This window comes from Caloenas nicobarica, chromosome 30 (genome assembly GCF_036013445.1).
Source record: "Caloenas nicobarica isolate bCalNic1 chromosome 30, bCalNic1.hap1, whole genome shotgun sequence".
Lineage (NCBI taxonomy): Eukaryota > Metazoa > Chordata > Aves > Columbiformes > Columbidae > Caloenas > Caloenas nicobarica.
In genome coordinates, this window is record NC_088274.1 from 615,875 (window position 1) to 639,798 (window position 23,924).

At 54.3% G+C, this 23,924-nt stretch overlaps 1 protein-coding gene across 1 annotated transcript in view; it reads left to right on the top strand.

Annotated features, from left to right (window-relative positions):
• The first annotated feature begins 4,096 nt into the window (after positions 1-4,096).
• The window catches only part of LOC135999812 (olfactory receptor 14A16-like), a 59,061-nt gene continuing 39,233 nt past the window's right edge, over positions 4,097-23,924 (top strand). Inside the window, exon 1 of the mRNA XM_065653388.1 lies at positions 4,097-4,118. Coding sequence (XP_065509460.1) covers positions 4,097-4,118 — 22 coding nt within the window. The remainder of the gene's footprint in view (positions 4,119-23,924) is intronic.

Genomic DNA, 23,924 nt, shown 5'->3' on the forward strand with positions numbered 1-23,924 from the left:
TGCTGGAGCGGTGTGTTATGGGTGGCCATCCTGGTGGCTCTTTCCATGCCCATTTGCCTCTGTACAAAAACCGGCAGCTGCCCAGTGGCATCGGCAGAGTGTCCCGCTCCTCCTGGGCCGAGTTCTTCATACGCCACTGCTGTGGCCACTGCTGGGGTGAGACGGGCACCGAGTCCTCCTGCTCCTCAGCGCGGTGGGCGCAGCCGTGAGGCCCCAGGGCCCGAGGGATGGCGGGGAGTCGGTGGGAGGCGCGGCAGCTGAAGGGCCCGGGCAGCTGCTGCCACAGCCCCTGCACCGGGATTTTCCCCGTGGGCACAGGCACAGCCAGCTCGGCTGCTGGGCTTTGGATCCCCCGGTGTTCAGTCCTGTGTCCCCCGGTGGCTGCGTCCTCAGCCCGGGTGGCGACGCTGCTCCTGGGGACGCGGGTCCCAGCGGGCGGTGGGGATGCTGGTGCTGTGCCTGTCAGCAGCAGGACGGGGTAGAGGTGGCGGTCCCAGGGCTGTTGGTACCAGGCCGGGAGGTGCTGGTTATGGAGTGGTGGTTCCCCTGGGTGCCGGCGGGGTGCCGGGCAGGGCCGTGGCCTCTTCTCCAGGGTTGGGGCCGGCAGGGTCGCCAGGTGGAGGTGGCAAAGTGGCGCTTGGCAGGCCCGGGGCCAGCGCAGTCGTGGTGGCAGAGGGGGCTCCCGGTCACCATCACCGTCTTATCCGCTTCCGCGGGATGGTGTGAAGCGGAGCGGTGTCGTGGGCCTTGGGAGCTCTCACTGGCACGGGGCGCTTGGTCTTAATGGTCCGCGCGGCTCCTGCTCCCGGCAGCCCCCGGCAGGTGACGGTGCCCGGTGGCAGGGGCAGGCAGGTGAGCAGCACCCGGAGCTGCCTGCGCTGCAGCTCCTCCATGAGTTGGGCCGTGGAGGGCGGGTGAGGCTGGGGCGCAGGCGGGGGTCTGGCCAGGGGGCTGAGCAGGGGGACCTGCAGGGGGCTGAGCAGAGGCGACTCCAGAGAGTCCTGCAGAGGGTCCCTCCAGGGACTGCCCAGGGGACTGTCCTCTGAAGGTTCCCCAGAACTCTCTGGAGAGCTCTGCTCAGGGCTCTGCAGGGGACTCCTCTGCAGCCAGGGGGGCAGCTCTGTGGCCCCAGCGTCGTGTGTCCCCTGGGGAGCCGGCGATGGGGAGGCCATCACCCCCCAGAAGGGGTCAGTGTCCCCCATCATGGCCGTAGCCAGGCGCTCCTCCAGGCCGTCACCCTCTGCCCCGTACTCCCCGAAGCCTCCAGTGACAGGGGTGCTGCTGGCCAGGCTGTCGGGGCCATCGGGGAAGGTGGTGTCCCCGTACAGCAGCATCTCCGCTGTCACTGGCTCCTCCATGCAGCCGCCCTCTGCCCTGCGTTCCAAGAGGTGGGGGAGCTCGTTGCGGGTGGGGGTCAAGTGAGGGATGTCAGGGACATCAGGGATGGTGTCCTCACCACCCCTCAGTCCCCCAGCCACCACTAGCTCCTTGGGACAGCTGCCCTCTGCCACGTACTTGGGGAGGTCGGGGAGCCCCTCGAGGACCTCAGTGGTCATGCGGGGGCCGTGGGTGGTAATGCCGGCGTCCCCGCTGTCCCCGAGCTGTGCCAGCCCCACTTGGTCCTGGGAGTAAATGGTCTCGTCCATGTGCTCCCAGAAACCATCGAGCTCCCTGAGGCTGTTGGGGAAACGAAGGACATCAGGGATGGTGTCCTTGCTGTCTCCCAGCCCCACGGCCACCACTCCGTCCTTGGAGCGGCTGCCATCCGCCACGTACTCGGAGAGGTCCGGCGGCTGGCTCAGGAAGGTGGGAGAGCTGGGGACACGGCTGGTGACCTCGCCGTCCGCCAGCGCTGCCGCCTCTTGCTCTCTGGGGCTGGTGTTCTCTGCCCTGTGCTCGGAAAGATCGGGGAGCTCGTTGAGGCAGGTGCTGGGTTTGGGGTATCAGGGACATGGGGGCTGGTGTCCTCCCTGTCCCCCAGCCCCAGTGCCACCGCTGGCTGCTTTGGGCAGCCGCCCTGGGCCACGTACTCAGAGAGGTCAGGGAGCTCACGGAGGAAGCTGGCCAGGTCGGGGCTGTCCGCGACATCGGGGACAGCGTCCCCGCCTATGGTGGCTTCGAGCCACGCGGACAAGCTCTCGGCCACGGTGTCCGGGTCCGGCTCAGCAGCAGCCCCGGTGCAGGCGGCTGGTCCCTGCTGGGGCAGATGCCCCGCGCTCCCCAGGGCTGCCTTGGTGGTCACCGCTGCTGACAAAGCAAACAAAGCCACACAAGGCAGGCGATGCCAGCTGTCCTCAGCTTGGCTACCCGCCTGTGGGCTCTGCCAGCCCCAGCACTCACCTGTGGGCTCCCCGACGGTTGTGTCCGCTGCTGCAGCCAGGACAGGCTGGTGGGGGCTGGCAGTGGGGACGCTGAGCTCCACGGCCACCCCGTCCCTGCCGGAGGCCTCCGCTGGCTCCTTGGTGGTGTCAGGCAGGGTGTGGGGCACAGGGCGGCTCCGCACCCACCGAGCCGCGGGGCCACGGGGTGTCGGGGGGCCGGGGCGGGCAGGGACGGGCAGCTGGTACGAGCCCGCGGGGTACAGGGGCTGCCCCTGGACCACGGCCCGTGGCGCCAGCCCCACAGGGTGCTGTGGCACCGGTGCGGTCCCCGTCAGCAGCTGCTGTCCCCAGGGGTAGGATGGGGCAAATGCAGCAGGGCCAGGGGGCAGCTGGAGCCCTTGGGGGACCTGCACCGGCTGGACCCCTTGGGGCAGCTGGACCTGCTGCACCCCCTGGCAAAGCTGCACCCCTGGGGACAGCGGCACCACTTGGGGGACCTGCTGCAGCTGCACCCCCTGCCACAGCTGCATCCCTTGCGGGAGCTGCACCAGCTGCCCCAGGGCCCCTGGCACCCCCTGCCAGACGCTGCCCTGTCCCAGGTGGTAGGTGACAGGGCAGCCCTGGGCAGGCTGGGGGGGCACCAGCAGCCCCTGGCCAGCAGGCAGCACATGGGCCGGCACAGGTGCTGCCATGGCCGGGATGGTGAAGCTCAGGGCTGGTGCCCGCGACACCATCAGCAGCTGGCGAGGGATCGTGTCTGTTGGGGGAAGCACAGAGGTTGAGATGGGGTGAGATCCTGGGGGGCTGATGCGGTTCAGGTGACCTGGAGGGCAGGAGCAGCAGGAGGAACGGGAGCTGCTACTGCCCTGGCCATGGCGGTTGGCCAGTGTGGGGTTGGTTGGGGACAAACAGCCTCCGTCCCCATGGCCGTGATTCCACCAGCATCGGCCTCAGTGTTGTGAGGGGTTGAGATTTCACAGCACATCCTCCCATCTCAGTGATTTGCCTTTCTTGCTGGTGCTTGCCTGGCCTGGCCTGCCATGCATGATGGTTTCCCAATAAGAATTTCTCAGCCCTGCAATGGTTTCCCATCCTGACAGTCTCCTGTCCCCATGATTTCCCATCCAAAGCATCATTTTTCAGGGGAGGTGGATTTCCTCTCCCCAATGTGTTGGAGTGAAGAGGGCTGGGAAGGAAAGATGTTGCTTTTTCATCACCTAGAGTTTTTCTATCCTGTTTTCTGCATCAGGAGTAGCCTCTAGGGGCTAATGGGCTCATGTTTGCCTCAGACCCACATGGTCATTTGCCCTGTGCAGCCCACGTGCTGCTTTCCCTGCCAGTGGGGCAGACAGGAGGAGGATTGCCAGCACGGAGGTTCTGGCTCCTCCTGAAGAGCAGCCTGACAGAATTTCTCCTGGTGTCCAAAGTGCTTTGAGCCTGGTGATGAGTCTCCCATCACACCCAGTGGAGCCCATCACTGGTGCTAAAGTGTGGCAGGGAAGCTCTGAAACCTCCCCCAGGACGAGTCCTGGTCCATCACCTGTCTCAGCTGCGGCGATCAAACGGGATGAGGACGAGCGTGGACGAGGAATGACGAGGAGGAGGGTGGTCGCGGACGAGGATGGGGACGGACGAGGAGGAGGACGGATGAGGATCAGGGTGGAGAAGGAGAAGGACGGACGAGGATGGGGATGGACGTGGATCAGGACGGATGAGAAGGAGGACGGACGAGGATCAGGACGGACGAGGATCAGGGTGGACGAGGATCAGGGTGGATGAGGATCGGGATGAATCAGGGTGAGTTTGGATTTGTGTGCTCTGCTCACAGTGAGAGTCACTGGAGAGCGCAGGGAAATCTGACCAGACAGGCGGGCTGTCAGTGGCCAGATGGCCTTGGGGACAGCGTGGGGTGGTCATGGCAACACGTGGTGACATCACAGAAGCCTTGGGAGCCAGAATTTTCTAGAAGGTTTTCCACAGCTGTGTAGATGTGACTTGAATGAGAGCCTTGCTTCCTCCTGTTCATCCACACTGGCATGAAGCAAATTTTTTGTTTTCTTGCTCCTTTCCATACAACTAATACACTTAAATCCTCCAGAACCTGGAAATTTGTGTCTTTGTTTCTAAGCTCGCAGTATGGGGCTGGACTAGATGAGCTTTGCAGGTCCCTTCCAACCCAAACCATTCTGAGATTCTGTGACAGAATAAAAATAGTGGAGATGAGCAGGTACTTGGGCAGCACAGGGTGAGGATGAGCAGGAGGTGGGAGCAGCGTTTGCTTGTTTGGGGCTGCAACTGATGCACCTGGAGGGAGCTGGTTTGGAGGATGGAGAAAGTTGGAATCATCAAGTGGCTTTGTCCTTACTACCATGGCTGCTTTTCCTTCTTTTTTTCTTTTTAATTATTTGTGACTCTAACACCAGAAGATATGAGGAGGAAAGTGAGTAACTGTGAAATAAAAAGAGAAAAAATCTGTAACGTTTATGAGCATCCTCTTCTAGTCCTTATTACATGTGTTACAGGCATGTTTGCTCCACTCACATCAAGGCACTTTCCTCTCTAATCCCCTGTTCTTCCTTTTAGCAGTAGCAGGATTCATGTCAATGTCTCCTTGGGGAATTTTCTAGTTTTGCTTTCTTTCCAGGCCTCTATCAATTGCTTTCCATGAGTATATTTGCTGTAAATACTTTTTTTTGTTTTTATTATTTTTTAGACCGTCTGAAAAATCCAGATCAATCTGTCGTACGCTAACCCTGTCACAGGTGTCACGATGTTAGTCTGGGGTTTATTTACTTAGAGAAAATTATTTTACTGGGCTTTCTCATTCCAGCGATGTTCAAGTCTCAATAAATATTCCTGTATAGCCACTATTTCTATAGAATCAGATCTTTCCTTTTTCTAGGCCAGTTTACTGTGAGAAATGAATTAATTAGAATCAGATAATAGATGTTAGAGGTACTTGCGATGGGAAGCTTTACCAGCCAAGCTGGTATTGGGGACTTCAACAGGGAATGGCTCCCTGTGTCACTCGGTACCTGCAATGGGGCTCAGGTGAGGCTGAGGACGAGCCCCTGACCTTATCAACAGGTCGGAGAGGATGTTTTCTGTAACAGTTTTCTTGGAAACACAGGAAATTTATCCTGATGACTTTAGTGGCAAAGGAAAATTCAAAGTCTTCGGTCCTTCCCTGACAAGAGAACAGAAGTGGCAGGATGTATATTTCTCTGTGTGGGAAATACCAACAGATTGGTGTGGGAATATAAAATATTTTCTCTTTGAGCATTTTCCCGTCATATCTCTGTCCTCCTAGTGCCTCTTGTTTTTTCGTATTCTTTTGTCCTGGCTGCAGTGGAATGCACTTCAGCCGAGTTTGTTAACTGGAGAGCTGGGGTTGTGGGCGAGCTCATACGGGACAGCAGCGTCAGGGAGGGAAACTACGAGTAGCAAGTGACAGGACCAGAGGAAACGGCCTCAAGTTGAGTCAGGGGAGGTTGAGGTTGGATCTGGGGAACAATTTCTTCCTAGAAAGGGCAGTTGGACAGTGGTGGAGTCACAATCCCTGGAGGGGTTGAACAGACAGAGAGATGAGGTTCTCAGGGACGCGGGTTAGTGCCAGGGTTGGTTTAATGGTTGGACTCGAAGATCTTGAGGGTCTCTTCCAGGTAAAATGATTTTTGTCAGTGTTGAAATCATGCAGGCCATATGTGTCCCTAAGCAGAGCCGCTTCAGGTGACCCGGAGGGCAGGAGCAGCAGGAGGAACGGGACCTGCTGCTGGCCCGGCTGTGGCGGTTGGCCGGTGTGGGGTTGGTTGGGGACAAACAGCCTCCGTCCCCATGGCTGTGATTCCACCAGCATCGGCCTCAGTGTTGTGAGGGGTTGAGATTTCACAGCACATCCTCCCATCTCAGTGATTTCCCTTCCCTGCGGGTTTCATGTTGAGGTGGAGCTCGTTGCCTGGCAACAACCAACCGGAAGCCTATGGGGAGTCAGTGGATCCAGGACAGCCAATGGCATTTGAGGAGGCGGGGCAAGGCATGTGATTGATAGGTAACCAGCCAATCCAGCTGCTGCCCCTTCTTTCCTCTCTCTCTTGCTCTGTTTTTCCTCTCTCCAGCTCTCTGTCCCACTGCCCACCACAGTTGTTTATTCCTTCAGTGCTGTCCCGCCCCCTGTTCCTTTGCCCTTTCTCTGTCACTCCATCCCAGTCCCGGTGTATTTTTAATTTGTTTTTTCATCTCAGTCCTGAACCATTACTACTTTTTCTTCTTCCACCCCTTTGTCCTGCTCCCTGCCCCTGTCTTTGTCTCTCCTTCCCTTTGTTCTGCTGCCCATCTCATTTTCCCTTCCTGCTCCAGCTCTCTGTCCTGCTCCCTGCCCCTCTCATTCCCTCTCTGTTTCTCTGCCCTTCTCCCTGTCTGTCCCCCGCTCTGTTTTGCTGTCCTGCTCCCTCTGTAGTTTTTCCACTCTCTCTGTCACTCTCTCCTGCTCCATGTCACTTTCATTTCTCACTCCATCTCTGTCCTGCAGCCCAAAGCTGCTTTTTGGTCTCTATCTCTGCCCTGCTGCCCAGCCCAGGCCTTTTTACCTCTATCCGTGCCCTGCTGCCTGTCTCTTCTTTTTGTCTTTCCCTTTGTGCTGCCTCCCTGACCCTTTTTTCTCTGTCTGTGTTGCCCTGTCCTGCTCCCTGTCTTTGTGTTTCTCTGACAATCCTTGTCCTGCTCCCTTTCCTTCTCTGTTTGTCTCCCTGTCCCATGTCCCTCTTCATCTCTTTTTTTCTCTTCTGTCTTTCTCCCTGTTCCTGCTGATTGTTTCTCCATGTATATCCTGTTCCCTGCCCCTTTTATCCTCTCACTGTCCCTCTGTCCTGCTGCCTGTCCCCATCTTTTCTGTCTCTATTCTTGCCCCGCTGCCTGTCCCATTGCTTCTGGCAATCGACCCCTGTCCAGCTGGCTCTGCCTTTTATTTTTTGTCTCTTCCTCTTTGCTGCTTCTCAGCCCTCCTTTCCTCTTCCTCCAGCTCACTGTGGGTTTTCTCCCTTTGTCAGTCTCATCATCCCCATCTGAACTTCCCTTTCTTTCTCAGTCCCTTTGTTCTGCTCTCTCTCCTTCCTTTTCTCCATCTGTACATCCCCCTCCCTGTCCCTGTCTTTCTCTACCCAACTTTCCTTCTTCTCCTTCCCATCCCCTTGTCCCTCTGTCCTGCTCCTCCACCCTCCTCTTTCTTCCTCCCTGTCTCATTGTGGCTCCTCGTCCCTATTTCTCTTGATCTCTCCATCTCTCCAGCCTTTTCCCTGTGTGTTCCTTTCTCTCTGGGCTCCTCTATCTTCTCTCTTGTCTGATTTGTCTCTTTCTAGTCCTCTGCCCTTCTCCCCAGCAGCTTCAACTGAATGACCAGGTGTCGCTGTGCTCTGGTATTTGCTGAGCACTGCCCTGGGGAAGATCTGTGTCTGTAGGGCTGGGGATCATTTAGGAGCTGGTCTCCTCCTTCAGACGGCAGAGCCGGGTGTAGTTGTGGCAGAGGTTGTTCTCAGCTGCTGCTCTGTGCAGCTTGGGGAAAGAGCCAGCTGGGGACCTTCTTTTGAAGGAAGGTTTCTTGTTCTGCGCTCACTGCTCCTCGGGACCCTGCACAGGAGCCGTGTCGGGGTCTGCAGGGACTGATGGGACCTACTGTGATTCCTTGTGAATGTGAACTGAACTTGTCCTGGTGTCCTCCAATGAAACCAGACTGACTGTGGATATTTCTCTTACCAGCTCCAGTGTCAACCTACGTGCTCGGCGCAAAAGAACAAGAGACCTTGTGCTGTTTTCCAGATGTCAGTGGCTGCAAATCAGCTGAGAACATCATTGCCTTAGGTAACGGGGCAGGTGGTCTGTGATCAGGGCTGTGGACTTGCATGGCGCTGCTTTCATGAATGTTTTCTGGTCTTGCCACTTCAAAGCCCTTCCATTTCCTGGAAATTTTAAGATCGCATTTCTTATTCTGAGGTTCAGACTGGAGTTGGACTTAATGTTGAGTGGCTGATATAATGGGCTCCATCAAATAAGAACAAGAATCTTGCTTTTTTGTGTTTTTTTTTTTTTCTTACACCATCTGAACTTCAGTAAGCAAGAGGAAGAGTGGTTGACAGAGTCTGTTTTCTGAGAGTAACATGTTCCTGTACCTTTCCAATCTTTCTATGGTGCAGGATTTCTGCCCTTGCAGAGAGGACTGCAAAACCCGCTGGTGTCAGGTTGGACTTTGCCTCCCAACGCGGCGCAGCCTCTTCCATTGTGACATCACCCACTGCCGCTGATGTCACAAAGCAGCATCAGCGCTGAGGTCGGCACAGCAGGGTATAAAAGCAGGGGTCTCCCTGCGCCTTTGTCACTCTCGATCTTGAGGGAACTGAGATCGCAGAGCTTTTGGTTCACTCGTGAGCGAGTCAGATGCTTGTTACCTGCACCTCAGCAGGTACCAAGAGGCAGACGGAAAAGGTTGAAGATCTGAACGGGTATGTTAAAAAATCTTCCTCCCCTTTGCCCAGGTGTGTTTTCAACCTCATCAGCTGGGGTGGGTGGAGGGTGGACAGGAGGGGAACACGAGGGCAGCCTGAGAGCTCGCTCTGGAGCTGGTGGAAGGCAGCAGCCGCCTTTCAGTCTCTTCATGACCACAGGGGCAAGGCCCAGAAAGCCTTTGATCTCTGCAGAATGAGGGACAGGTCTCTTTTGGATCACATGGAGGGAGTCCCAAGCAGTGGCCCCGATACAGCCTGCCGTAGGGGCACAGACTGAACCTTCTCTTGAGAGGGTGGAGAAGAGGATCAGCACAAGTGCCCATCGCATGGTGGGCAGCAGAAACAGCGTTCATCATGTGCCTTCCATTTCCAAAGAATACCTGTCCAGCCCAACAGACGGGAAGTGTGGCCACAGCTCTTGTTGCAACTCCTGCTCTTAGTCCAGAGTCAATCTTGAGCCCTTTGTCCCTAACGAAACAATCGCTGCCATGACAAATCCCCCACTGGTGCAGCTGGTGACAACCCCAGCAGTGACTCGAGCTGGTGCAGGACCAAGCCAACGCACACGCCAGGAACGCCAGGCTCAAGGGCTGCAGTCCCTGCTGCTGCTCTCCAGTCTGCTGCTGATCTGCACGGGAACCGCCAGCTTCACCAGCCTTTTCCTCCTTGTTGCTCTGCAGGAAGATGAAGGCACTGAAGGCAACAATCCTGGTGCTGCTTCTCAGCCTGTTCTCTCTCGGTGAGTCTCTGCAGAGCTCCGACCTGAGGACGGTGCTTTAGGATGTGCTTGGGGCTCCATCGTGTCCTGGTCCGCTTCCCCCGCTGTGACCAGAGGAGCTCAGCTGAGAGCAGAAAGTCCCCGACAGAGCTGTGCCAGTCCCTGCTCCAGCGGGATGGGTGTGGGGGTGAGGAAGGGGTGACTTGCCTTCCCCAGGAGGGCTAAGCCAGTTCTCTTCAGCCGAGGGAGAGGCCGTGGCTGAGCTCTCCTGCCCCAGGGGGATGAAAAACATCTGCAGGACAAGGAGCACAGTCCAGGGCAGGGAACGTCCATCTCTTGCGGAGCCCGTATGCCATGATGGCCACTGTCAAAGACAATAAAAGGAGAGACAACAATGGCACTGGGGAGAGAAACAGAAAGGGGAGAGGACAGCCCCAGGCACAACCCAGCCTTAGACCAAGTTCTAAGCTCTGGTGTGTGTCTGACAGGTGTTTTCCATGTGGGACGACTCGGCGCCTTATCTCTCTGGAGCACTGCAGTGGAATTAGGAGACCTGATTGAAACTCAACCCCTGCCAGACCAGCTCCGTAAGCTCCAGGAACAGCTTTACAATCTGCGCTGGAGCACAAAGGATGTGGCTGAGCGGGCTCTCCATGAAGGCGTGAAGCAGGGAAGGCTCCCAGGCTTTACCGGACGGGTAAGGGCACAAGGCAGAAGGATCGACTCAGGGGTTTTATCCTCCCTCCGGCACGTATCCTACTCCATTCCCTGTCACAGCCAACAGGCTGGTGCTGCTGGAACAAGTGCTGTCATGGCCACGCTTCCTTGTCTGTCTGTGCTGCCTGGCCTGGAGCCTCTCCATGGGAAAAGCCCCTTCCCGCAGCTCCAGCATTCAGAGCACTGGAGTGAGCAGCCCCCGCTTTCTGATCCCGTCAAGCACAGCAGAGCAAACCTGGGAGGCTTCCAGGCAATTTGGGTGTTCCTTCCATCTGATATGGGCCTTGTCCCCATGCACCTTGGCTGGCCTTGCAGGGGAGCTGCTTGCCCCCTTCCTTTTCCTTCCAACAGGCGCTCTCCTTTGTGTTCCTTCCCAGGCGGTTCAGGAGATCATCAATGAAGCCCTGGAGAAGCTGGAAGAAATGCAGGTCCCGATGCCTGATTACGCCCTAAAATCAGCAGGTACCATGACACTGTACAAACAAACCAGTTGCAAAGCGCTTCCTGTCCAGATTGACAAGATGGGCATTGGAACGTGCCCAGGGGTAGGAGAAAAGGGGCGAGAAGTCAAGGGTCACCTTGTGCCCTAACAGGTGCCCCCACTGACAGAGTCTGTAATGGGCCAGACCCCATGGGAAGCACAGAAAGCCTGGTTCACGTTCTTGTCTTTTTCCACGGCCCCATGACTCCCTGCTGTGTGTGCTCAAGGGGTCATTCCAGTAAGAAAGAGAGGAACCCACTGTAGGACATGGATGACAACTGAGAAGCTTTTTCAAGTCAACAGTGCAATATTGCTCCCAACACTGCCTGATGATTCTGCACATGTTTTAATTTCCAGGGGCTGCTGTCATTCGTTCAAGGAGTTCTCCATCCCTCCGGAATGACAAAGCCAAAGTCTTCCTGTACTCCATGCCGGTGATGGATTATATGAGGTCCCCTGAGCTTGTTCTTGAGGTAGGAGCACCAAGAAGCAGTAAACCAGAGGTCAGGAGGATGAACCACACACGCTGCTCTAGAGTTGCCTTCCCCCTGTCTTTGCTCCTCGAAGCTTCTTCTCCTGCCTCCTTCTCGCATGGACCTGCTCTCCTCCTGTGTCTCCCTGCTGAGTATTTCCTGTCCCAGAGTGCCCCAGGTTCTCAGTGGGAGCTTCTACCAGGCCCGGCTGCTCCTGCAGTCTGTGTCTGCCCAGTCACTGTGCAAACTGTCAGCATGGCACAGAAGGAGAAGGGCAGAGGTGCCTGCAGAGCTCTGGGAGAGGGCCAGGGCAACCTTCTCCATGTCAATGTAGTTTCTTCTTCTTTGTTCAGCCAGAAAATCATCCTGGAAGCTGCTGGCCCTTCCCAGGAAGTCAAGGACAGGTCTTCATCAAGCTGTCTGAGCCAGTGATTCCCAGAGCAGTCAGCATGGACCATGTCTCAGGGACAGCATTCCATGGAGAAAGTATCTCCGGAGCTCCCAAGGACTTTGCTGTCTACGTAAGTGATTTCTCTGGAGTGGGGGGCAGGGGGTTGCACAGCATTTCTACGCAGGGGGTGAAGATGGGTCTAAGAGTGGAGTGGCCTGAAGGTTCCTCCTGGCTCTCAGAACAAACAGGCTCCTTGGGGTTGCTCCCTTCCCATTGTATTCCTTTTTTATTCAATGGACCACTCGAAAGGAAGCTTCTGGGGCAAGAGGCTACTCCAGGAGCCATAGGGAAAAGGAGCTGGATAGTGCACGGTCCTAGACCTTCTTGGCTTCCAACCCCAGTGGCATTTGTGATCCTCGGGTTACCTCCCTCTCACTGGGAGCGTCTGCTCCTTTTCTGACCAGCAGCTTGGACTCGTTGAGTAGGCAAGTGTGGCGTGCTGCCCACCTGCAGCTTCTCATCTTTTCCTTGTGCTCATGGTCCTTGGACTACGTAGCTGAAATAACCCCGAACTGAAGTTCAGTCTTGCCATGTTGCACCAGACGCTCTTGTTTTCTCCACCCCTGTCCTTCTGTAGGGCTTCAAGGAAGAACACGAGGAACAGGGAACATTCCTGGGACAGTTCACCTTCCTGGCAGCGCTGAATCCCAGTCAGACCTTCCAGCTGAAGGTATGGGGACAAAGAGGGGGAGAACTGTAGGAGAGGAGGAGAAATGCGGCTGGATGGGGAGAGGCTTCCCTGCCAAAGGGCTACAGGCAGCCCTGTCCTTGAATGTGTGCCACGCTGGCCTTTCTTCTGATTTAACTTCCTGGTGGCACATGGCTGGACTGCCGCTCTTCTTCTCTTTCATTTTGGGTTTAAACTTCAGCACTTAGAAGCGCCACAGTTGAAACTAGAATCAGCTTGACTGTCTGGACCCCAAGTGCAGACAAGAGGCCACATCCTGTAGGATGCATGACTGCTGCTCTGCCAGTTAAAGACCAGAAATACTGGGCTTCCTGAGGATTCTGTTGGTGCTGGCAGTGAGCAGTGACAGGGAGGCCATTCTGTTTCCTTAGCTTCCTAGAGAAGACAATGAGGCATTTTCCTGACACCACCACTGGGTCTTCTGACTGTGGAAGCCTGCGCCCCAAAGCAGGCAAGAACTTTCCAGCGTATTTGCTGAGGCATCTGGGTGCTGCTTCTTCCTTTACTAGTTCTCATGGCCCAATGAGGTAGAGCAGGACAAGAACATCTTGCCCACGAGATATCCAAAGCCCTTGCGGGGCAGCTGGAAGGAAGCTGTTGAACGAGGCCGTTGCTGCGGCACTTCTGTCAGTGGTCACGTACCAGAGAGGAAAAGGCGACTCCTTTCTTCTTGTCGTTTCAGAATGAGCTCCCTGGGGTCGTGAATTACATCCAGCTGCAAGTGCTGAGCAACTGGGGCCACCCGGACCACACCTGCCTGTATCGGTTCAGGGTGCACGGTGATCCGCCCAAAGACAGGGGAGAGGTGCCACTTTCATCTATCAATAAATTCCATTAATGTTCACCAAGTTGAGTACCAGTCTGCTTTGCCTGTGATGCTGACTGGTCCTCCCTGAGCTAACTGCAGCTCCCCATCCTTCTCTGAACCCATCAACTTGTGGGAGACTTCAGGAGTCCACAGCAAGATTTTCCTTATTAGGGAAAACAGGAAAACTCAGTCACAAATCTGCAGAAAGCCTGACATCCACATGCTTGCTGCCTCCACAGGAACATCAGCAAGGCCCTGCCTGTACACCAAAGATTAAATTAATGGACAGTTTTCCTGTGCAGGAAGCAACTAAGGATCAATGGAACCATCTGTTGTTACCTGTTTTCACAAGAGGCAGATGCTGCTTCAGCATCCATCTTTCAGTGTGTTGCCAATGTGAAAATGGAAGTGTGTTTTTTTCTACGAAGGAAACCTTAACTGGAAAGTTGGTTCATGGCTCATTTGCCTCCCTGTGCCTATAATCGAATTAATAGCTCAGGAAACGTTACAGAGTGATTAGCAAAGCAATCCCAGGACACTTCAGAGATCCCATAACCACATGAGTCTGTCTTTCCTTTAGACCCCGAGTTCCCCAAGCCCAAGGCAGGAGCAGGCAGGGCAGTCGTGCGCTTGGGTAGCACCAGGGAGGAGAGAGCAGCAACAGCGCTTGGCACCCAGGGCTGGCAACAGCAATTTGTGCTCTGAGCTGGGGCTTAGTCCGTGTGCAAGCCCAGCACTGATCCAGATACCAAAGTGAGGGTGTCAGTTCATCCCCGCTGCCACACACACGCTGCACCTTCTTCCATCTTCTCCTCCCGATGAGCTGTTTTCCAGCCCCTTCCACCTCAGCCCAGCTGAGACACCTGCACTCTGGCCCAGGGCTGACTGGGGCTGGTGACCCTCGGGGCAGCAGCAGGAACCGCTCTGACCCTGGTTGTGGGGCTGTCCCTGGGCTGAACCCTCGGGCCCAGGGCTGCTGAACTGGGCCATGGTGGGGCCCAGGGGTGCCGAGGTCGACAGGTCCCCCCAGCCTGTCTGTGCTGGAGACACCTGCTCCTGCAGCAGCCCTGGTCCTGGACCTGAACCTGCTCCATCCTCATCCAGAAGTACACGTTTGTTTGGCATTTTCTTAAAACTGAAGATCATTCAGGTAGAGGCAGAGCCTGTTCAGAAGTTTGAGTAGTTTGGGGACAGAGGCCAGTTGGGGGCCAGGGCCCTCAGGGGTGGGGGCTGTTTCTGCCCCGTGCCCTTGGCCTGGCGCTCACAGCTGGGAAGGGACTTTCCAAACTCCTGCTGGGAGGAGCCAGATGTGTCCACCCCCAGCACACCCTCAGGGTCTGCTGCCGACCTGCCTTCAGATCATCTCTCCATAGAATCATAGGATCGCTTTGGTTGGAAGAGAGCCTCAGGTTCATGGAGTCCAAACATAACGCAACTCTAGCACTAACCCATGTCCCTAATGACCTCCAGTCTAAACCTCCCCTGGCACAACTTGAGGCCATTTCCTCTTGTCCTCTCACTTGCTCCTTGGAGGAAGAGACCAACACCCTCCATGCTCCAACCTCCTTTCAGGCAGTTGTGGACAGCGATCAGGTCTCCCCTCAGCCTCCTGTTCTCCAGGCTGAACCCACCACTTCCCTCAGCCACTCCTCATCACACTTGTGCTCCGGCCCCTCAGCAGCTTTGTCGCCTCCTCTGCACTGTCTCTAGTGCCTCAATGTCCTTCTTCTGATGAGGGGCCCAAAACCGAACACAGGATTCAAGCTGTGGCCTCACCAGCACCGAGCACAGTGGCAACAATAAAGTGTGGCTGATGTTCTCTCTTGACCACGCTCCCTTCCTCACTAAGGAAAGGGAAAAGGAGGAAAAGGGAGAAAGACTTACAATTTGGGTAGATTTATAAAACAAAACAAGATAAAAATTAAAACTCTCCTCGTAATACTAATAATGAGACAAATAAGGCAAAATATACAAAACCAATATTGTATTGCCCAGAGAAGCCAAAATGCTGCCACAGGGGCTGGTGTCACAGCAGAGGCTGCAGGGAAGACATCAGGAAGTCCTGGACTGGACTCGGCAGTGCACAGGAACTGGATTCAGGGATGCAAGGACTGGAACCAGGATCAGGGTTGCAGACAGGACAACGGGCAGGCTCCTCTTGAGATGCCGGCCATGGACCAAGAGCCTGAGACCCTTGTGATCTCCCAGCATTAAACTGTGCATGACGTGGATGGCATGGAACAACTCGGTTTTCAATTGGCATCACTTGTTCTGTCCACCCCTCCCTGCAAATACAACACCCTCACTTATGGGACATAAGAGGTTCACCAGCGATGTTGGCTGCTATAGCAATAAGATCTAGTCCTAGGCCTTTTCTGCATACCAGCCCTACTGTTAGCTCAGTAAAACTGTCAATATTGGCCGTTGTCAGCTCTGGAGCAGACCGTGTTTGAAAAACATGCATCCAACTGCAGAAATATGCAGTTACTTAGAAGAGCTTAAGCTGAAAGGAAAATTCACTAAAAGACAATTAGTCTTGTTTTAACGAAAAGCAGGACAGCCCTCATCACAGTCTGCACCTTCCTCAGAGAGGCAGCAGAGGTGAGGGGCCAATGTCCTGTCTCGGGTGACCAGTGAGAACAGGACAGGTGGAAATGGAATGAGGCTGCGTCAGGGGATGTTCAGACTGGACATTAGGAGGAAGTTCTTCACTGGAGGGTGGTCGGTCACTGGAACAGGCTCCCCAGGGAAGTGGTCACGGCTCCCAGCCTGTCAGAGGTCAAGGAGTGTCTGGACGATGCTCTTTGTCTTGTGGTTTAGTGTTATGTGGTTGTGCGAGCAGCGGGGAGCTGGACTCATTGATCCTTATGGGGATCTTCTAATTTGAGATATTCTATGATTCTGTGATGTTCAAGCTCAAGAATAGTCCATCCCAGACCCATTTGTGTGTGTGTGTTTGTCTCTTTCTGAGCTAACTGGGGAGATGAGGAGATCTCTGGGAGGGATCTAAACCTTACATGTGTCATATGGATGAATATTTTCCACTAACACAGTCAAGAGTACAGAGAGACATGGCGGGGTTGGGGAGGTGAGGAGCAGGTTCTCCATACAGTGATGGACCTCAGGCAGACTGCTGCTCCTTCCTGTCCACAGCTCCTCAGGGGACACTCTGCATCAGTATCAATGGGAGAATTCTCCTATCACTTCTTCTAAGTGCTCTTTCTGTACCTTCCTCCTTCACTACACCCTTGAAACTTATCTAATTAAGCGTACAAGTGTTGGAGACCAGATGTACATGATGGAAGCAACAGGGCTCTATCAGTCTTGTGTGATAACTGCCAGTCCCAGGCAGATACCTCAGGTACCCTGGGGCCTATGGAGGTTTGCACTGCGGGCTCATGGTCAGACCATGGAGCTCTGCCTGAAAACATGAGAACTGCTCTCAGTTCTTTTAAAAAAACAAACAAACAAACAATACAAAACCACAACTCACTCATCAGCTGAAATGATTCAATGTTTTAAATAAAATGTCCATGAATTTCTGTCCTGCCAAAATATGGATTTTTACAATATGTATGAATTGCAGGAGAAGACATATTGTAGTTACCCTGTGCTTGTATTTCCAGAACTCTGCCTATGATACTGTGTATTTAATCCCCCTGAACATCCAGGTGTTTCTACCTGTCCTTATTCAACCCACCATGTCTGCAGTCGTCTCTTCAGAAGCCTGTCTGGACATTTGCACTTTCCATTGCTCCCCAGAGGTTCTTCCTCCTCTCATTCTTTGCTCATTCAGATCCCTCTCACCTTTCTCTGCTTTGAGCATCAGGCAGGTAAAGCTGAATTGTCTTTCAGCCGTCACTCTCATACTCCCTGTAGGCAACTCTTCAGTTGTGGTGATGGACCTCACTGGAAGTGGCTTAAACTAGTGACAGAGTATATTTTATTGTTCATTATGTTCAGTTGTGTTTTCTTTCTCATTGTCTTTTTCGCTTTTGCCAATTAAAAAAGCCTCTTTGCGCCTATTTAAATCCAGATCTCTAAGGAAAGCATGAAGTAATTCATGCAGAGAAGCTGTAACAATCAGGTGCAAACTTGAGTGGAGAATCTGATGTAAAGAAAAGTGATGTAACTGCCAGGGGGCCAATGAGCAAAACAGGGAAGTTGGAGAGATGAGGAGTAAGGATGTCCATCCCATGTCTGGCCTCAAGGGACTGCTTTTCCCACCTGTCCAACCTCCTCAGGAGACACTCTGCACCAGTATCCATGGGAGAATTCTTCTCTCACTTCTTCCTAGTGCTCATTCAAAATGTCCTCTTTACCCACCCCCCTGAAACCTCTCTAATGAGCTCTATAATTCTTCAATACTTGAAGAAAATGATGGAAGAGACACGGCTTGTGAGGGCTTGGAGAATTTTAGTGAGCCCATGGAGTACATGAGGCTCATGAAGCTCAGTTATTTAGAAGAGACTCAACAAAGCTCTCAAGGAGCCAAAGGCAAAAGCAAACCCCAAAGTTCCTTGAAGCATTAATGGGCCCCACTGAGGGCTGTTCCTGACAAAGCCTCCCCAGAGGCTCGTTAGAGCAGATAATTGGAGGCTGTGATGACAGGTAGGCCAAGGCCCTGTGCAGGTGGCTCTGATGCTCAGAAACCCCTTGGTTTGCTTTCTGAAGCAGAAAGGAGAAGCCCTGACCTCCAGGCAATGGGAAGGGGGATCCTGTCCCTCACACACGGCTCAGGGCTCTTCCTGGGACCGTGGGATGTGGGTGTGCAAGGCCGAGGGAAGGACAACACTGGTACAACAACTTCCAGCTTCCCCATGGGGCTGCAAGGAGACAACGAGGCCCCAGTGCCATGGGGATAACATGTCTTCTCCTGGGCCTCAGTGGCAGAGACAACTGCCATGGCCAAGGGGACAGAGACCTGGGTTGTGTTGGTGCCTTCCAGCCTTGCCAGCGCCCTTTGCCATCTCCACCAGAAGCTGTTCTACATGGTCCTACCCCTGCCCCTCTTTCCCTGAAGGCTGTAGACACCCATCTCCCTTCCCCACCTGCTCTCGCCCCAGCATTTCTGTTCCTTCCCTGATGTGTCTGCACCCTCACTGGCTGTTCTTTGGAACACAAACCATGGGCTGATCCAGCTCCCTCTGGGTGACCTCTTGCACCACGGCACTGCCCTTCCAGGGACATTTCTTCCTCCTGATAACCAGTATCCACTTCCCAATCTGTACTTTGTGGCTTTTTTTTTTTTCTCTGCTGCTTTTTCCCACTGCTTGAGAAAGCTTTACCACCTTCAGAAACTGCCCATCAAGCAGGGAACCCAACCTGTTAGTCTTCTTCTGGTCTTGCACTTGACCAGAGTGAAGTAACCTCACAATGATCTTCTAAATCCCAGCACTGCTGCTGGCCTTTCAGCTTCTCTGACAGACACGACCATGTTCCTGCTGCTGTCCCGTCATGAACTCAGGTGGGATGGACGTGACAGCCCGTGTCCGAGGCCTCTTCCTGGGTAGGGCCTGTGGGTACTTAGGCCGAGGTTCTTTCCCAGCCATGTCCCTGCTGCTGGGCTGTCACCTCCAGAGACAGAAATGACCCCACAGTCCCCTTCACAGCCACGCGCTTCTGATTGGATTATGAGTGTCTGAGACCCAACTGACCTTCAAAATACCACACCCGTCCATCCCCCTCCTTAGCCCCCAGGACCTGACCAAGACTGAAGTGTGTTCTACACAGTCCTGCACCTGCCCCTCTTTCTCTGCAGGCTGTAGACACCCATCTCGCTTCCTTGCCTTGCTTGAAGAGAGCCCTTGTCTCACTCATCTTGTCTCACTGTCCTGCTCAAGGCCGGGTGCCAGGGGAGGTTTTTGAAGGCCTCCACCCACCTTGGCATCACCCTCAAAAGAGCTAAAATCGCATTCTACAGGAGGACGAGTCCAATCCTCTTCCCAGGGACAGAGGCAGGCTGACCAACCTGCAATTCTCCCCATGCTTGTTCTTGCAATGATCCACTCCAAGGCAGCTGAGATCAGTCTCACTGGGCCTGTGTTGTTGGTTCCTCTGTGGGTGAGAGGCCAGTGCTGGCAATGGTGGTTGTGAGGGGCCAGTGCATGATGATTGACCTGAGGCTCCTTCCTCAGGGTGTCCAGTGCACACGGGCACAGCCCAGACCCTGCTCTGCTGGTCCTGCAGGTCTCTGGCAGGAGGCCTGGCTGTGAGAGGACACTGCTGTGTGCCCAGCCCTGCACACACACACTGTTCAGCTGTACACTGGTGTTTCAACCTGCAGGCTGCTTTCTTGTGCATGTTCTTAAGACGAACTTGAAGAAGACCTAAGCCTTCAGGCACTGCCCTGTGAACATCACTTTTCTTTACAGAAGTACTGTTACGGAGGCCAGCTCTGTCACAGCAGTGCCCCTTGCCTGTCCCTGCCTGCACTCACAGGACTCACACACAGCAGGACGGTGACCAGGCTGCCAGAGCACTCAGGCCTTGCACCAACAGGAGGGATGAGAAGGAGAGTGTGGGAGTGGAACGAGAACAGCTCTGGAAGGCCAAGCGCTGGTGCTCCCTGGCAGTGCTGCCAGGCTGGACTCTTTTCCCCTCCACCCATGCACAGGAACTGTCCCTGCAGCTCCAAACACAACTTGGTGAAAGGATCTGAATAAAAAATAGATACTGTGAGACCATTTAATTTGTTTAAACACACATACAGCAAAGCTCCTCATTTACACAGCCCCTCAGTACGCAAAGACGACAGTGAATTAGAAAGGGGATGACAACATTATCACGTGAAAAGCCACAAGTGGCAACAAAAAATACAGAAGACAGGCTGGGCCTGCAACAATTTACACTCTAATTGTTATGCAGAAGATGATGGGCAGTTTACTGCTTCAGAAAATAATCCAGTCATCAGTTTCCTCAGGGCATCCTTGAGCTCCTGGTTCCTCATGCTGTAGATGAGGGGGTTCACTGCTGGAGGCACCACTGAGTACAGAACTGATACCACCAGGTCTAGGGATGGGGAAGAGAAGGAGGGGGGCTTCAGGTGGGCAAATATGGCAGTGATGACAAACAGGGAGACCACGGCCAGGTGAGGGAGGCAGGTAGAAAAGGCTTTGTGCCATCCCTGCTCAGAGGGGATCCTCAGCACGGCCCTGAAGATCTGCACATACGACAGCACGATGAAAACAAAACACACAAATACTACTAATATACTAACCGCAAGAAGCCCAAGTTCCCTGAGGTAGGCATCTGAGCAGGAGAGCTTGAGGATCTGGGGGATTTCACAGAAGAACTGGTCCAGGGCATTGCCCTTGCACAATGGCAGTGAAAAGGTATTGGCCGTTTGCAACAGGGCATTGAGAAACCCAGTGGCCCAGGCAGCTGCTGCCATGTGGACACAAGCTCTGCTGCCCAGGAGGGTCCCGTAGTGCAGGGGTTTGCAGATGGCAACATAGCGGTCGTAGGACATGACGGTGAGAAGAAAATATTCTGCACCAAACAAGAAAAATACAAAGAAGACCTGGGCAGCACATCCTGCATAGGAAATGACCCTGGTATCCCACAGGGAGTTGGCCAAGGATTTGGGGACAGTGATGGAGATGGAGCCCAGGTCGAGGAGGGCGAGGTTGAGCAGGAAGAAGTACATGGGGGTGTGCAGGTGCTGGTCACAGGCTATGGTGGTGATGACGAGGCCGTTGCCCAGGAGGGCAACCAGGTAGATGCCCAGGAAGAGCCAGAAGAGCAAGAGCTGCAGCTCCCACATCTCTGAGAATGCCAGGAGGAGGAACTGGGTGATGGAGCTGCTGTTGGACATTTGCTGTTTATTGTCATGTGGGCTCTGCTCAAACATAAAATTAGGACAGATTCCCCTTAGCAAAGCGACACCGTTTTTCATAGGTATCTCCCAAACTGAAATGCATTTCCTTCCTCTGTTGTGTACTGACTGAGTGTGCTGTGAGCAGTGGGACCTCTGCCCGTGTGCTGCAAAGCAGCCAGCTTTTCTCTGCTGCAGTGGGGACAGAGGAGCTGGTTTGTGACCCTCAATGAAAAAGTTCAATATCTCTGCTCATGACTATCAAGGGCTTGGGCTGCAGAGGAGACAATTACATGTCATTATACATATTTTATCTGTATTTTTTTATTTTCCACCACCACATCAGGTTAGCAGGGTTTTTTTAGGGGTAGAAATCCTGCTTTCCGTGATTTAAAATGTGAAGATTCTTGAGACAGGACAGGCAAAAATGCTGAGCTTTGTCTGGCTCAGTGCAGAGTCAGACAGCAGAAATGTCCATCAGGATTTTACTCATCTGTCCTGTGCTTCAGCTTTTGCTGCCTTGAAAATGACTTCAGACACAATTTAATCTAATTAATCCAAACAACTGGACTGATACTGGAGCAGGAGATCCTTTTAGAAAGGACAGATCTGCAAACTCTTCTCTGTCCCAGCCCAGAGGTGGAGATGTGATGGAGACAGCAGGACACGACCCCTCACAGACAGAAGCAAAGGACTCTGGCAGGAGAGTGCGGACCCCAAGGAAAGGCTCAGCACTCCTGGGATCCTACAGCAGAGCTGGGCCTTTCTGGGGGCAGCTGGTGAGCCCAGCAGGGCAGGCAGAGCAGAGTCAGGGCTCCTGAAGATGGGATGTGCTAAAGGGACAGTCCTGGGGTTCAGCTTTGTCAGATGGAACCACAACATGTCTCACCCTTTCCTAAAAAGCATTTTCTCAGTTGCAGCATCTCTGCGCTTCTCCGTGGGGCTTTCAGATACAGAAGGATGCTGTAGGACAGGTTTGCATCCTGGACGGAAGCTCACAGCTTGGAAGGAAACCTCAAGGAGACAGCCAAGAGTCCTAATGGTGGCATTTGATTAAGGGAAACTCAGCTCATTCCCCAGCCCCACAGACTGCATTGCCCACACCCCACAGGGCAGAGGAAAGCTGGGACACGTGTTCCCATGGACACAGCTGCAGGAAAGGACCCACAAGATCAGGCTGTGACTGTGCAGCTGAAACTCCCATCCACAGAGAGCCTGACAGCAAGAACCAGATCACAACAGCAGCGACCCAGAGCAGTGGAGCAAGAAGGAAAATGCGGTGAGGGTGGGTGTGTGTCTCTCTCTGCCTTGCCCGTCTCCCTGAGATCCCCAGGCAGAGCCCTAAGCCCTGCTGTGCTTTGCAGAGGAGCTGCTCCTGGGCAGAGCTGTCTCTCTGCAGCGCTGCTGCTTGACATAAGCTCCCTCTGTCCCAGGAGCCCAGCCCAGCTCAGGAGCACAGGAGCAGCACAAGGCACTTTAATAACTCCTCTGGTGGCTTTGGCGCTGAGTCCATGGACCTCAGACACAGAGAGGAAGTTGAAGGAACCTCTCAAGAAGTCCAAGTCAGATTCAAACTCCAAAGTTTCTGGTAATGTTAATGGGTCCCACTGAGGAACACTACTGAGGAACCATCCCCAGGGTCTGGTTAGAGAAGGCAACTGGAGGCAGAGATGACAGGTCAAGAAAAGCAAGGTGAAGGTCTCTCTGATGATCAGTAAACCTGGATGTGTTTCATTAACCAAAGGGCCAAGCCCTGACCCCCACCCCTGGGAAGGCAGATCCTGTCCCTTCCACATTGCCCAGGGCCCTTCCTGGGACAGTGTGATGTGGGGCTGTGCAAGGCCAAGGGCAGGACTATGGTCCAACACCTCCCAGGTTCCTGGCTGGGGACAAGGAGGCCATGAGGCCCCTGTGCTGTAAGGACAAGGTGTCTCCTCACAGGCATCAGAGGTGGAGACAATAGCCATAGCTAAGGGGAGAAGGAGCTCATGTCTGGTGGGGGCTTTCAGCCTCTTTACATCCGTGATCATCTCCACGACAGCCTGTGCTATGCTGTGGCATCACCTGCACCTCTTTCTCTGCAGGCTGGAGACATCCCCCCTGCTGCCCCACCTTGCTCTTGTCTGAGCATCTTCCTTCCTTTGCTGATCTCTCTCCATCCTCCCCAGCTGTTCCTTGAAGCACAAAGCCTTGGGCTGATGCAGACTCCCTCTGGGTGACCTGCTCCACCACAGCACTGCCCTTCCAGTCACATTCCTTTCTCCGCATGTCCAGCCGGAACCACCAAAGCTAAACTTTGTGGCATTATTTCTTTCTCAAGCTCTTTCGCACTATGAAGAAAACCTCCACCATGTCTGAAACCACCCTTCAAGCACTCTCAGGCTCCTCCTACACTGCTGCAGCCTCCCCAGCGCTGCTGGGCCAAAGCAGCCCAGGTCCCTCAGCATCCCACACCATGTGCACAAGGTCCTGAACCCTGCCTTGGCAGAGCCCTACACTCTCCAGTTCCTCCCTGCTTCTCCAAACTGGGAAGCCGCACACTGGCACACACCCGTGTGTGTGGGGTCACACCAGTGCTGAACCGAATGGGATGAGAACTCCAGGTGTCTGGGTCCCCACGCTCCTCCTCATGCAGCCCCGTGTGCAGCTGCCTTGTTCATGGTGAGCGTGCAGCACGGGCTTGTTTGGCGGCCCTTGTAGTGCCCAGGCCCTTCTCCTCAGGGCCCCTGCTCAGCGTGTCAGGTCCTGCTCTGTCCTGATGAATGGGGTTATTCTCCTGCCCCCAAAAAGCTTCTGCAGAGCTTTCAGATGGTGGAATGCCAAAGTTTCTCAAGGTCTGGACCCTCCCTGAACTGAAGCTCCATTTGTGGTCATCTCTTGATGTTTACATACAGATGGCTTATCCTGATGAGGGTGTCTCTCCAAAGATAACAGCATGAGGAGTTTCAGGGCACTAC